The 11,857-nt window shown below is 44.0% G+C and overlaps 1 protein-coding gene across 1 annotated transcript; it reads left to right on the top strand.

The window, feature by feature from the left end:
* The first annotated feature begins 367 nt into the window (after nt 1-367).
* On the top strand, nt 368-4,755 carry LOC309797890 (zinc finger protein 541-like). The gene is made up of 4 exons (XM_082646276.1): nt 368-1,151; nt 1,359-1,518; nt 1,676-1,843; nt 2,736-4,755. Exons 1-4 carry the CDS (start codon nt 1,063-1,065, stop codon nt 2,916-2,918), a joined length of 600 nt encoding a protein of 199 aa, XP_082502402.1. The 5' UTR covers nt 368-1,062; the 3' UTR covers nt 2,919-4,755.
* Nucleotides 4,756-11,857: the final 7,102 nt, after the last annotated feature.

Raw genomic sequence — 11,857 nt, 5'->3', positions numbered from 1 at the left:
ATGCAGGGTACATCAAGTTGATTGTGGAGCTTTAATCTGCTGCTTCTGAGGCTGCTGGGAGAGGTTTCCCTTTCTCTTCTTTGTTCTCACAGCTCCTGGGTCTCAGCTTTGGATTTGGCCCCGCCTCTGCGTGTAGGTCACCGGAGGGCATCTGTTCTTCGCTCAGACAGGACAGGGTTAAAGGAGCAGCCTCTTCGGGAACTCTGGCTCACTCAGGCCGGGCGGGAGGGAGGGGCACGGAGTGCGGGGCGAGCCTGCAGCGGCAGAGGCCCGCGTGACGTTGCACCAGCCCGAGGCGCGCCGTGCGTTCTCCCAGGGAAGCCGCCCCTGGATCCCGGGACCCCGGTAGTGGCGGGCTGCACAGGCTCCCGGAAGGGCGGTGTGGACAGTGACCTGCGCTCGCACACAGGCCTCTTGGCGGCGGCAGCAGCGGCCCCAGCGTCCCACGCCCGTCACTGGGCTCCGCGCTTTCAGCCGTCTGTGGAGCTCTTTTAAGCAGCGCTCTTAATCCCCTCTCCTCGCGCACCAGGAAACCAAGAGGGAAGAAAAAGTCTCTTGCCTCTTCGGCAGCTCCAGAGTTTTCCCGGACTCCCTCTCGGCTAGCTGTGGCACATTAGCCCCCTTCAGGCTGAGTTCTCGCCGCCAGCCCCAGTCCTCTCCCTGCGCTCTGCCCGAAGCCCGAGCCTCAGCTTCCAGCGCCGCCCGCCCCAGCGGGCGAGCAGACAAGCCTCTCGGGCTGGTGAGTGCCGCTCGGCACCGATCCTCTGTGCGGGAATCTCTCCGCTTTGCCCTACCCAGGTATGTGGGGAGTTTCTTGCCTTTTGGGAGGTCTGGGATCTTCTGCCAGCGTTCAGTAGGTGTTCTGTAGGAGTTGTTCCACGTGTAGCTGTATTTCTGGTGTATCCGTCAGAAGTTGTAAGTTTTGATGAAGTCCAATACGTCTGTCTTTTGTTTGGTTTTGGAGTCATCCAAGAAACCACTGCTTACTCCCGGGTCACCAAGAATTATACCTGTGTTTTCTTCCAAGTCTTATAGTTTTCACTCTTGCATCTCATTTCTGATATGTTGGCTCAGATGTATTTTCGTCTTCAGGGTGGAAATATCTACCGGGTCCCCCACCCGATGAAGGAGGAGAACATGGCGTGTGGCTGGTAAGTTCCGAAGCCCCTCGGGAATCCTCTGGTGGCTTTGATGTGCTGGGCCTGGGTGAGCGAGCTCTGGATGCTTCACTCCTGAAGGGGTGAGCACCAGGCCACGGGGAATCGGGGGCATCATCCCCATTTCTTTAGGGTTCGTCCAAAGCTGTCAGAGGATCAGTGTTTGGGGACAGAGTCCCATTCTCCCTTTCTTCCCCACAGTAACCAGCACAATGGTGGTCCCACAGACTGGGCAGAGCCAAGGAGCACTTACGTCTGCAAGAATTGCAGCCAGATGTTTTATACAGAGAGAGGGCTGAGCAGCCACATGTGTTTTCACAGCGACCAGTGGCCGTCACCTCGAGGGAAGCAGGAGCCGCAGGTGAAGGGGCTCGAAGCTGCCATTCATCTCAGGATGGAGCCGTCCTCCTGCGGGGAGCCTGGCTGGGGGCCGGGAGTCAGGGCTGTGCTGCTCTGGAGAGGCCCCTTTCTCCCTACGTACTGTGTCTCTTAAAGGGCTGGCTCTTCTCTGTGTGTAGGTGTGTGGCATGGAGTTTTGCAAGCCACGAAGACAGGTGCTGAGGCCGGAGGGGGACAGGCAGAGTTCCCCGAGAGCCAGGAAGTCCTTGGACAACATGACCGCCGCCCCTTTGGTGGTCCCTGTGTCGGTGCCTGTGGCTCCAGCGAACCATCCCCCGGGGAGCAAGGTGGGTGCACTTCCTTCCAGCTGCTTTCCAGCTGCCAGTGGGAGCTGTGAGAAAAGCCCCCAAATCCTGACTCCATAAGAGCTTGATTTGCGTGTTCATTCATCCATTCAACCTCCAGTGAACTTCTTTTGTGCCTGGCCCTGTGCTGGGCAGGGCTGGGGACACTGCAGCGACCACAACAGGCCTGCCTCCGTCTCCTGGGGCTCCCAGCCCAGCGGGGTAGATAGACCCATCCCCGGACACTGACGACCCAGAACGGGCCGGGCTGGGAGAGGGAGCTGTAGGAGCCCCGAGGGCACCAGAGACCCTGCCTGAGGAAGGGGGTGTTGCAGCTGAGAGCTGGAGGGTGAGGAGGGGTAAGATGGGCAGAGAGGAGGGGAGATTGCGTGGAGGTAAGAGAGAGTGTAGCAAGCTCAAGCCGTCGTCTCTTCAGCCTGTGCTGGAAGACCCCACCTGGAGAAGTCCATGCTGGACTCGGGTACGGGGTGCATGGAGCCCACTGTTTGTCTCCCAGGAGCTGCTGTCATTTTGAGGGCAACAGGTTTCCCTTTTGTCATGCTGTTGCATCCGTCTGGCCCCCACTCTTTAAGTGCCAGTCACTTTAACAACGGACATGAGTTTCCAAAATGGTCTGAGTGAGGGCCTCTCCTTGCGGGGTGTGGGTGCCTGAGAAGGCCCCAGCCTCAAACATCGCCCGGCTTAGGGTCTGGAGTCTGGCTCAGGCGTGGTGGCCCTGCCCGGCTTCCTGTGCTGAGGACTCTTTGCACGGCCATGCTGGGTGTGCGTCTGGCTGGTCAGTACCCTTTCCCACTCTCAGGCCATCTTGAGGACTGAGCTGTGGGGCCGGTGGCCTCAGGTGACCCCTGTGGTTCTGAAGTCTCTTCTTCTCCAGGGACAGGAGAAGGACGGGGAAGAGAGAGACAGGAGAGCAGCCAACACAGGAAGCGGAAGAAGCTCCCACGGCCCAAGGCACTGCTCATCCCTCCTCCGCCCTCCATGTCTGGGGAGCCGGGCCCGGGAGGATGCCGCCAGAGCTGCCTGTGCTCACCCGTGTTCCTGGTGGACCGTCTCCTGAAGGGAGTGTCCCAGTGCCCTGCCTACACGCCGCCCCCGATGCTCAGCCCCATCCGGGAGGGCTCTGGGCTGTATTTCAACACTCTGTGTTCCACATCTGCCCGGGCCCGTCCCGACAGGCTCATCAGCGCCATGCTTGGTGAGTGAGCTTGATCACCCCATGATAGGCCTGTGGGGGGCCAGACCCCCGCCCCCTGTAGAATTCGGTCCAGCCATTCCCTCTGGCCTACGCTTGGGTCTGGTCTGGGTGTCCTGTTGCTGTTCAGAACTATCCCAGGACCATCTGGGACCAGCAGCCTTCTAGGTGCTTATAATTTTGTAGCCAGAAAGAAAATAGACGCAATTTAGCCTAACCACCATTCTGCCTGCCCTTTCGAGTAATTGTTTAAACAGCTTTATTGAGGTATAATTCACATGCCATATGAATCACCCATTTAAAGTGTACAGTGATTTTTTAGTGTATTCTTAGGATTGTACACCCATCCCACAATCTAGTTCTAGAGCATTTTCATCACCCCAGAAGATTATATCCACGAGCGGTGACACACAGGCCCTGTAGCCCCCAGCTCCTCTGCCCTGGGCAACCACCAGTCTACCAACCTACTTTTTCTATGGGTCTCCCTATTCTGGACATTTCATATACTTGGGATCATACAATATGTGCCATTCTGTGTCTAGTTTGTTCACTTAGAATAATGTTGTCAAGGTTCATCCATGTTGTACCATGCATCAGTGCTTCATTTCTTTTTATGGATGAATGATATTCCATTCTCTGGAGAGACAACATTTTATTTATCCATTCATCAGTTGAGGGGCATTTGGGTTGTTTTCGTCCTTTGGCTATTGCAAATAGTGCTGTTAAGAACATTTATGTATAAGTTGTTTTTGGACATAAGTCCTCATTTCTCTTGGGTATACAGCTCAGAGTGGAATTGCTGGGTCAAAGGGTAACTATGTCTAACCGTTTAAGGAACTGCCGGACTGTTTTCCAAAATGGCCGGGTCATTTTAAATTTCCACCAGCATTGTATGAAAGTTCCAGTTTCTCCACATCCTTGCTAAACACTTCTTATCTGTCTTTTTCATTATAACCATCCTAGTGGGTGTAAAGTGGTAGCTCTTTGTGGGGTGTTTGTTTATTTGTTTGTTTGTTTGTTTTGCGGTACGTGGGCCTCTCAGTGTTTGTGGCCTCGCCCGTTGTGGAGCACAGGCTCCGGATGCGCAGGCTCAGCGACCATGGCTCTCGGGCCCAGCCGCACCGCAGCAAGCGGGATCCTCCCGGACCGGGGCACGAACCTGCGTCCCCTGCATCGGCAGGCGGACTCTCAACCACTGCGCCACCAGGGAAGCCCCCTCATTGTGGTTTTGATTTACATTTCCCTGATGGCTAACGATGTTGAGCATCTTTCCATGTGCTTATTATCCATTTGTATATCTTCTCGGGAGAAATGTCTGCTCAGATCCTTTGCCCATTTTTTAAATTGAATTCTTATCTTTTTATCATTGAGTTGTCTCAGTTCCTTATATAGTCTGGATGCAAGCCCCTTATCAGATATATGATTTGCAAATTCTCTCCAATTTTGTGGGTTGTCCTTTCATTTTATTTATGATATGGTTTGCAGTACACAAGTTTTTAATTTTGATGAAGTCCAACTTATTCTTAGGCCTGCGATCAATCTTTAGTGAACTTTTATATACTGTATGAGGTAGGAGTCCAAATTTATTCTTTTGCATGTATGTATCAGTTCTTCCAGCACTTGAAAATACTGTTCTTTTCTCATTGAATAGTCTTGGTACTTTGTTTTGTTTTGTTTTCTTTTGCGGTACACGGGCCTCTCACTGTTGTGGCACTCCCGTTGCGGGGCACAGGCTCCGGACGCGCAGGCTCAGTGGCCATGGCTCACGGACCCAGCTGCTCCGCGGCACGTGGGATCTTCCCAGACCGGGGCACAAACCCATGTCCCCTGCATCGCCAGGCAGACTCTCAACCACTGCGCCACCAGGGAAGCCCTGTCTTGGTACCTTTGTGGAAAATCAGTTGACCATAAATGATTTGAGATTTTTCTTCTTTTTTAATACAGGCATTTTACAGCTATAGATTTCCTTCTGAACATTGCTTTAGCTACATTTTGTAAGTTTTAGTATGTTGTGTTTTTATATTCATTCAGCTAAAGTATTTTCTAATTTATCATTCCACTTCTTGTTTAACACACTGACTATTAAAGAGTGTGTTGCTTAATTTTCACATATTTGTGAATTTTCCAAATTGCTGCCTTTTATTGATTTGTAATCTAATTCTCTTGTGGTCAGAGAACATACTTTGTTTCTTTTTCAATTGAATTTATTTAATTTTTTTTTATTTGTTTGGCTGTGCTGTGTGGTTTGCAGGATCTTAGTTCCCCCACCAGGGATCGAACCCATGCCCCCTGCAGCGGAAGCGTGGAGTCCTAATGACTGGACCGCCAGGGAATTCCCTTAAATTTATTTTAAAATTTAAAATTTATTGAGGCATGTTATATGGGCTAGAATCCGGTCTGTCTTGAAGAATGTTCCATGTGAATTTGAGAAGAATGTATTCTACTGATGTTTGGTGGAATGCTGTATTTTGTCTGTTTTGTCTAGTTAGTTTCAATTTCCTTGTTGATCTTCTGCCTAGCTGCCCTATCCACTGTTGAAAGTATTGAAATCTCCAACTATTATTTTGTAATGGTTTATTTCATCCTTCAGTTCTGTCGTTTGTTGCTTGGTGTATTTTGGGGTTCTGTTTTTAGGTGTGTATATGTTTGTAATTGTCACATCTTCCTCACGGCTTGACCTTTTACCATTATGATGTGATTGTGACTTCATTTGTCATTACTACAATAATTTTATCATTATCTCTGGTAATATTTTTTTGTTTTAAAGTCTAATGTGCCTGACATTAGTATAGTCATTCCATTCTCTTTTTTGGTTGTTGTTTTCTTGGTATATATTTTTCTCTTCTTTTACTTTCAGCCTATTTGTGTCTTTGAAAATAAAGCATGTTACCTCTAGACACCATTAGTTGGATCATGTGTTTTTTTATCCAGTCTTAGAAACTCTGCCTTTTGGCTTGGTTTGTTTAATCCATTCTTGTTTACTGTTATATTGATATGGTTGCATTTACATCTGCCATTTTGCTTTCTATTTTCTATATGTTACATGTCTTTTTCTCCCTCTGTTCCTCCTTTCCTGCTTTCTTTTGTATTGTGTAACATTTTAATTCTGTTAATTTTTCACTTTTTCTTAGTCATTTCTTAGTGGTTGCTCTAGGACTTAAAATATATGTCTTATCAGAATCTGTTAGGATGTGTAATAACTCACTAACAATGAAATATAGAAACACTGCTCCTATCTAGCTCTCTTCCTTCTAACTCTTTTGCTATTATATGTGAGAGACCCAGTAATACCTTACTGGTCATGTTTCTTGCTTTATATACTTTTATTTCGTGTAAAAACACTGAGAGAATAAAGGAAAACAAGCATGATTTATAGAGGTTGTTATATTAACCTTCTTATTGACCATTTCTGATCTCTTCATTTATTCTTGTGGATTTGAGTTACTGTCTGAGGTGATATTCCTTTACTCCAATGCAGCTGTGCTCCTTGTGCAGTTACTGTCACATATATTATATTTCTATATGTTAGAGGCCCACAATACATATTGTTTTATGCAGTTATTTTTTAAGGCACTTAAGAAAAGAAAAGAAATATGTAATCATACTGATTTTTATAGTTACCCATATTTACTAGCGCTTCGCTTTTTTTTTTTTTTTTTTGGTTTGGATTCAAGTTACCATCTGATGTCATTTGCTTTCAATCTGAAGGACTTTCTTTACTATTTATTTTTATTAGGCATGTATAATTCACATACCATACAATTCATCCCTTTAAAGTATAGAATTCAATGGTTTTTAGTATATTCACAGAGCTGTGCAACCATCACTACCATCAGTTTTCAGAAATTTTCATCATCCCCAAAAGAAGCCCTGTACTTATTAGCAGTCCCTCCTTTCCATCCTCCCCATCCCCAGCCATGGGTAACGACTAATCTACTTTGTCTCTATCGATGTGGCTATCCTGCATATTTCATATGAGTGGAATCATACAGTATGTGGTCCTTTATGAATGCCTTCTTTTAGTTAGCATGATGTTTTTACGTTTCATCCACGTTGCACTATGTATCAGTACTTTGTTCCATTTTGCGGGCTGAATAATATTTCACCTTTAATATTTCTTGTAAGAGAGGTCTGCCAGCAACAGGTATTCTCAGTTTTTATTTATCTGGGAATGTCTTTATTTTACCTTCATTTTTGCAAGATAATTTGCTGAATATAAGATACTTGGTTGACACTCTTTTACTTTCAGTAATTTGAATATATTATGCCATTGCCTTGTAACCTACATCGTTTCTGTTAAGAAGTTAGCTGTTAATTTTACTGTAGTGCCCTTGTATGTAACAAATTGTTTTTCCCTTTTTGCTTTCAAGATCTTATCTTTATTTTTGCTTTCCAGATTTTGCCTATGTTATGTCTGGATGTAGATCTCTTTGTGTTCATCTTTCTTGGAGTTTATAGAGTTTGCTGGATATACATATTGTTTTTCATCAACTTTGGGAAATTTTCAGCCATTAATACTTTAAATATTCTGTCCCTTTCTCCCCTCTTTCTGGTACTCCCACTACATATATATTGTTGCATGTAATGACATCTCACATTTCTCTGAGGCTCTCTTCACTTTCCTACATTGTTTTTCTCTCTGTTCTTCAGATTTCATAGTCTCCATTGTTCTATCTTCAGGTTTGCTGATCGTTTCTTCTGCCAGCTCAGATGTACTGTTGAGCTTTATTTTGGTTATTGTACTTTTTAAACCCCTGAATTATTTCCATTTGGTTCTTCTTTTTTTTTCTTTTTTGACTACATCACACAGCATGCAGGATCTTAGTTCCTCGACTAGGGATCAAACCCATGCCCCCTGCAGTGGAGGCGCGGAGTCTTAACCACTGGACCCCCAGGGAAGTCCACATTTGTTTCTTTTTAAAAAAATAATTTCCATCTCTTGATGGCATTTTCTCTTTGATGAGAAATTTTTATTTTATCTTACTTTAATTCTTTAAGCATGGGAGCCAGGGGAAGAAGAAGCCCCCATCTCCTTGGCTGCACCTACCTGGGTAGAGCTTCCATTACAAAGAGCTGGGGGATAGGTGGGTCAGGGAGTGGGCCATGGCTCCAGTGCCACAGACTCTCACTGTTCTTCCCAAGATTTAGTGGATTTTCTTGAATGAGTATTTCTTAAAATGCTGTATGCCTTTAGGACAACTTTCAGAGACTTTGGCTTACTGTCCTTTTTTTTTTTTAATGATTTTTATCAGTAAATGTGTTGTTTTGCCGAGTTCCTTACTGTACTTTTTCAGAAGTCTTATCCCCCTTCCATGCAATCTCTTTTTTATGCAGATATTTTAACAGCTTTATTGAGATATAGCTAGCATACAAGAAACTGCACATCTATAAAGTATAGTATTTTTTTTCTTTATAACAGATTTAATCAGCTATACATATACATATGTTCCCATATCCCCTCCCTTTTGCGTCTCCCTCCCACCCTCCCTATCCCACCCCTCCAGGCGGTCACAAAGCACCGAGCTGATCTCCCTGTGCTATGCGGCTGCTTCCCACTAGCTATCTACCTTACGTTTGGTAGTGTATATATGTCCATGCCGCTCTTTCACTTTGTCACAGCTTACCCTTCCCCCTCCCCATATCCTCAAGTCCATTCTCTGGTAGGTCTGTGTCTTTATTCCTGTCTTACCCCTATGTTCTTCATGACATTTTTTTTCTTAAACTCCATATATATGTGTCAGCATACAGTATTTCTCTTTCTCTTTCTGACTTACTTCACTCTGTATGACAGACTCTAGGTCCATCCACCTCATTACAAATAGCTCAATTTCATTTCTTTTTATGGCTGAGTAATATTCCATTGTATATATGTGCCACATCTTCTTTACCCATTCATCCGATGATGGACACTTAGGTTGTTTCCATCTCCGGGCTATTGTAAATAGGGCTGCTATGAACATTTTGGTACATGTCTCTTTTTGAATTATGGTTTTCTCAGGGTATATGCCCAGTAGTGGGATTGCTGGGTCGTATGGTAGTTCTATTTGTAGTTTTTTAAGGAACCTCCATACCGTTCTCCATAGTGGCTGTACCAATTCACATTCCCACCAGCAGTGCAAGAGTGTTCCCTTTTTTCCACACCCTCTCCAGCATTTATTGTTTCTAGATGTTTTGATGATGGCCATTCTGACTGGTGTGAGATGATATCTCATTGTAGTTTTGATTTGCATTTCTCTAATGAGTAAAGATGTTGAGCATCCTTTCATGTGTTTGTTGGCAGTCTGTATATCTTCTGTGGAGAAATGTCTATTTAGGTCTTCTGCCCATTTTTGGATTGGGTTGTTTGTTTTTTTGTTATTGAGCTGCATGAGCTGCTTATAAATTGTGGAGATTAATCCTTTGTCAGTTGCTTCATTTGCAAATATTTTCTCCCATTCTGAGGGTTGTCTGTTGGTCTTGTTTATGGTTTCCTTTGCTGTGCCAAAGCTTTGAAGTGTCATTAGGTCCCATGTGTTTATTTTTGTCTTTATTTCCATTTCTCTAGGAGGTGGGTCAAAAAGGATCTTGCTGTGATTTATGTCATAGAGTGTTCTGCCTATGTTTTCCTCTAAGAGTTTGATAGTGTCTGGCCTTACATTTAGGTCTTTAATCCATTCTGAGCTTATTTTTGTGTATGGTGTTAGGGAGTGATCTAATCTCATACTTTTACATGTCCCTGTCCAGTTTTCCCAGCACCACTTATTGAAGAGACTGTCCTTTCTCCACTGTACATTCCTGGCTCCTTTATCAAAGATAAGGTGACCATATGTCCGTGGGTTTATCTCTGGGCTTTCTATCCTGTCCCATTGATCTATCCTTCTGTTTTTGTGCCAGTACCATACTGTCTTGATTACTGTAGCTTTGTAGTATAGTCTGAAGTCAGGGAGCCTGAGTCCTCCAGCTCCATTTTTCGTTCTCAAGATTGCTTTGGCTATTCGGGGTCTTTTGTGTTTCCATACAAATTGTGAAATTTTTTGTTCTAGTTCTGTGAAAAATGCCAGTGGTAGTTTGATAGGGATTGCATTGAATCTGTAGATTGCTTTGGGTAGTAGAGTCATTTTCACAATGTCGATTCTTCCAATCCAAGAACATGGTACATCTCTCCATCTATTTGTATCATCTTTAATTTCTTTCATCAGTGTCTTATAATTTTCTGCATACAGGTCTTTTGTCTCCTTAGGTAGGTTTATTCCTAGATATTTTATTCTTTTTGTTGCGATGGTAAATGGGAGTGTTTCCTTGATTTCACTTTCAGATTTTTCATCATTAGTATATAGGAATGCCAGAGATTTCTGTGCATTAATTTTGTATCCTGCAACTTTACCAACTTCATTGATGAGCTCTAGTAGTTTTCTGGTAGCATCTTTAGGATTCTCTATGTATAGTATCATGTCATCTGCAAACAGTGACAGCTTTACTTCTTCTTTTCCGATTTGGATACCTTTTATTTCCTTTTCTTCTCTGATTGCTGTGGCTAAACCTTCCAAAACTATGTTGACTAAGAGTGGTGAGAGTGGGCAAGCTTGTCTTGTTCCTGATCTTAGTGGAAATGGTTTCAGTTTTTCACCATTGAGGACGATGCTGGCTGTGGGTTTGTCATATATGGCCTTTATTATGTTGAGGAAAGTTCCCTCTATGCCTACTTTCTGCAGGGTTTTTATCCTAAATGGGTGTTGAATTTTGTCGAAAGCTTTCTCTGCACCTATTGAGATGATCGTATGGTTTTTCTCCTTCAATTTGTTAATATGGTGTATCACGTTGATTGATTTGCGTATATTGAAGAATCCTTGCATTCCTGGAATAAACCCCACTTGATCATGGTGTATGATCCTTTTAATGTGCTGTTGGATTCTGTTTGCTAGTATTTTGTTGAGGATTTTTGCATCTATGTTCATCAGTGATATTGGCCTGTAGTTTTCTTTCTTTGTGACATCCTTGTCTGGTTTTGGTATCAAGGTGATGGTGGCCTCGTAGAATGAGTTTGGGAGTGTTCCTCCCTCTGCTCTATTTTGGAAGAGTTTGAGAAGGATAGGTGTTAGCTCTTCTCTAAATGCTTGATAGAATTCGCCTGTGAAGCCATCTGGTCCTGGGCTTTTTTGTTTGTTGGAAGATTTTTTATCACAGTTTCAATTTCAGTGCTTGTGATTGGTCTGTTCATATTTTCTATTTCTTCCTGATTCAGTCTTGGCAGGTTGTGCATTTCTAAGAGTTTGTCCATTTCTTCCAGGTTGTCCATTTTATTGGCATAGAGTTGCTTATAGTCATCTCTCATGATCTTTTTTGTATTTCTGCAGTGTCAGTTGTTACTTCTCCTTTTTCATCTCTAATTCTATTGATTTGAGTCTTCTCCCTTTTTTTCTTGATGAGTCTGGCTAATGGTTTATCAATTTTGTTTACCTTCTCAAAGAACCAGCTTTTAGTTTTATTGATCTTTGCTATCGTTTCCTTCATTTCTTTTTCAGTTATTTCTGATCTGATTTCTATGATTTCTCTCCTTCTGCTAACTTTGGGATGTTTTTGTTCTTCTTTCTCTAATTGCTTTAGGTGCAAGGTTAGGTTGTTTATTCGAGATGTTTCCTGTTTCTTAAGGTGGGATTGTATTGCTATAAACTTCCCTCTTAGAACTGCTTTTGCTGCATCCCATAGGTTTTGGGTCGTCGTGTCTCCATTGTCATTTGTTTCTAGGTATTTTTAAATTTCCTCTTTGATTTCTTCAGTGATCACTTCGTTATTAAGTAGTGTATTGTTTAGCCTCCATGTGTTTG

Source organism: Mesoplodon mirus (assembly GCF_964341445.2).
Source record: "Mesoplodon mirus genome assembly, contig: HAP1_SCAFFOLD_1182, whole genome shotgun sequence".
In the NCBI taxonomy this organism is placed as follows: Eukaryota; Metazoa; Chordata; class Mammalia; order Artiodactyla; family Ziphiidae; genus Mesoplodon; species Mesoplodon mirus.
Note: the sequence above shows the minus strand (reverse complement) of the source record. Positions and strands in the feature narration are given on the sequence as shown.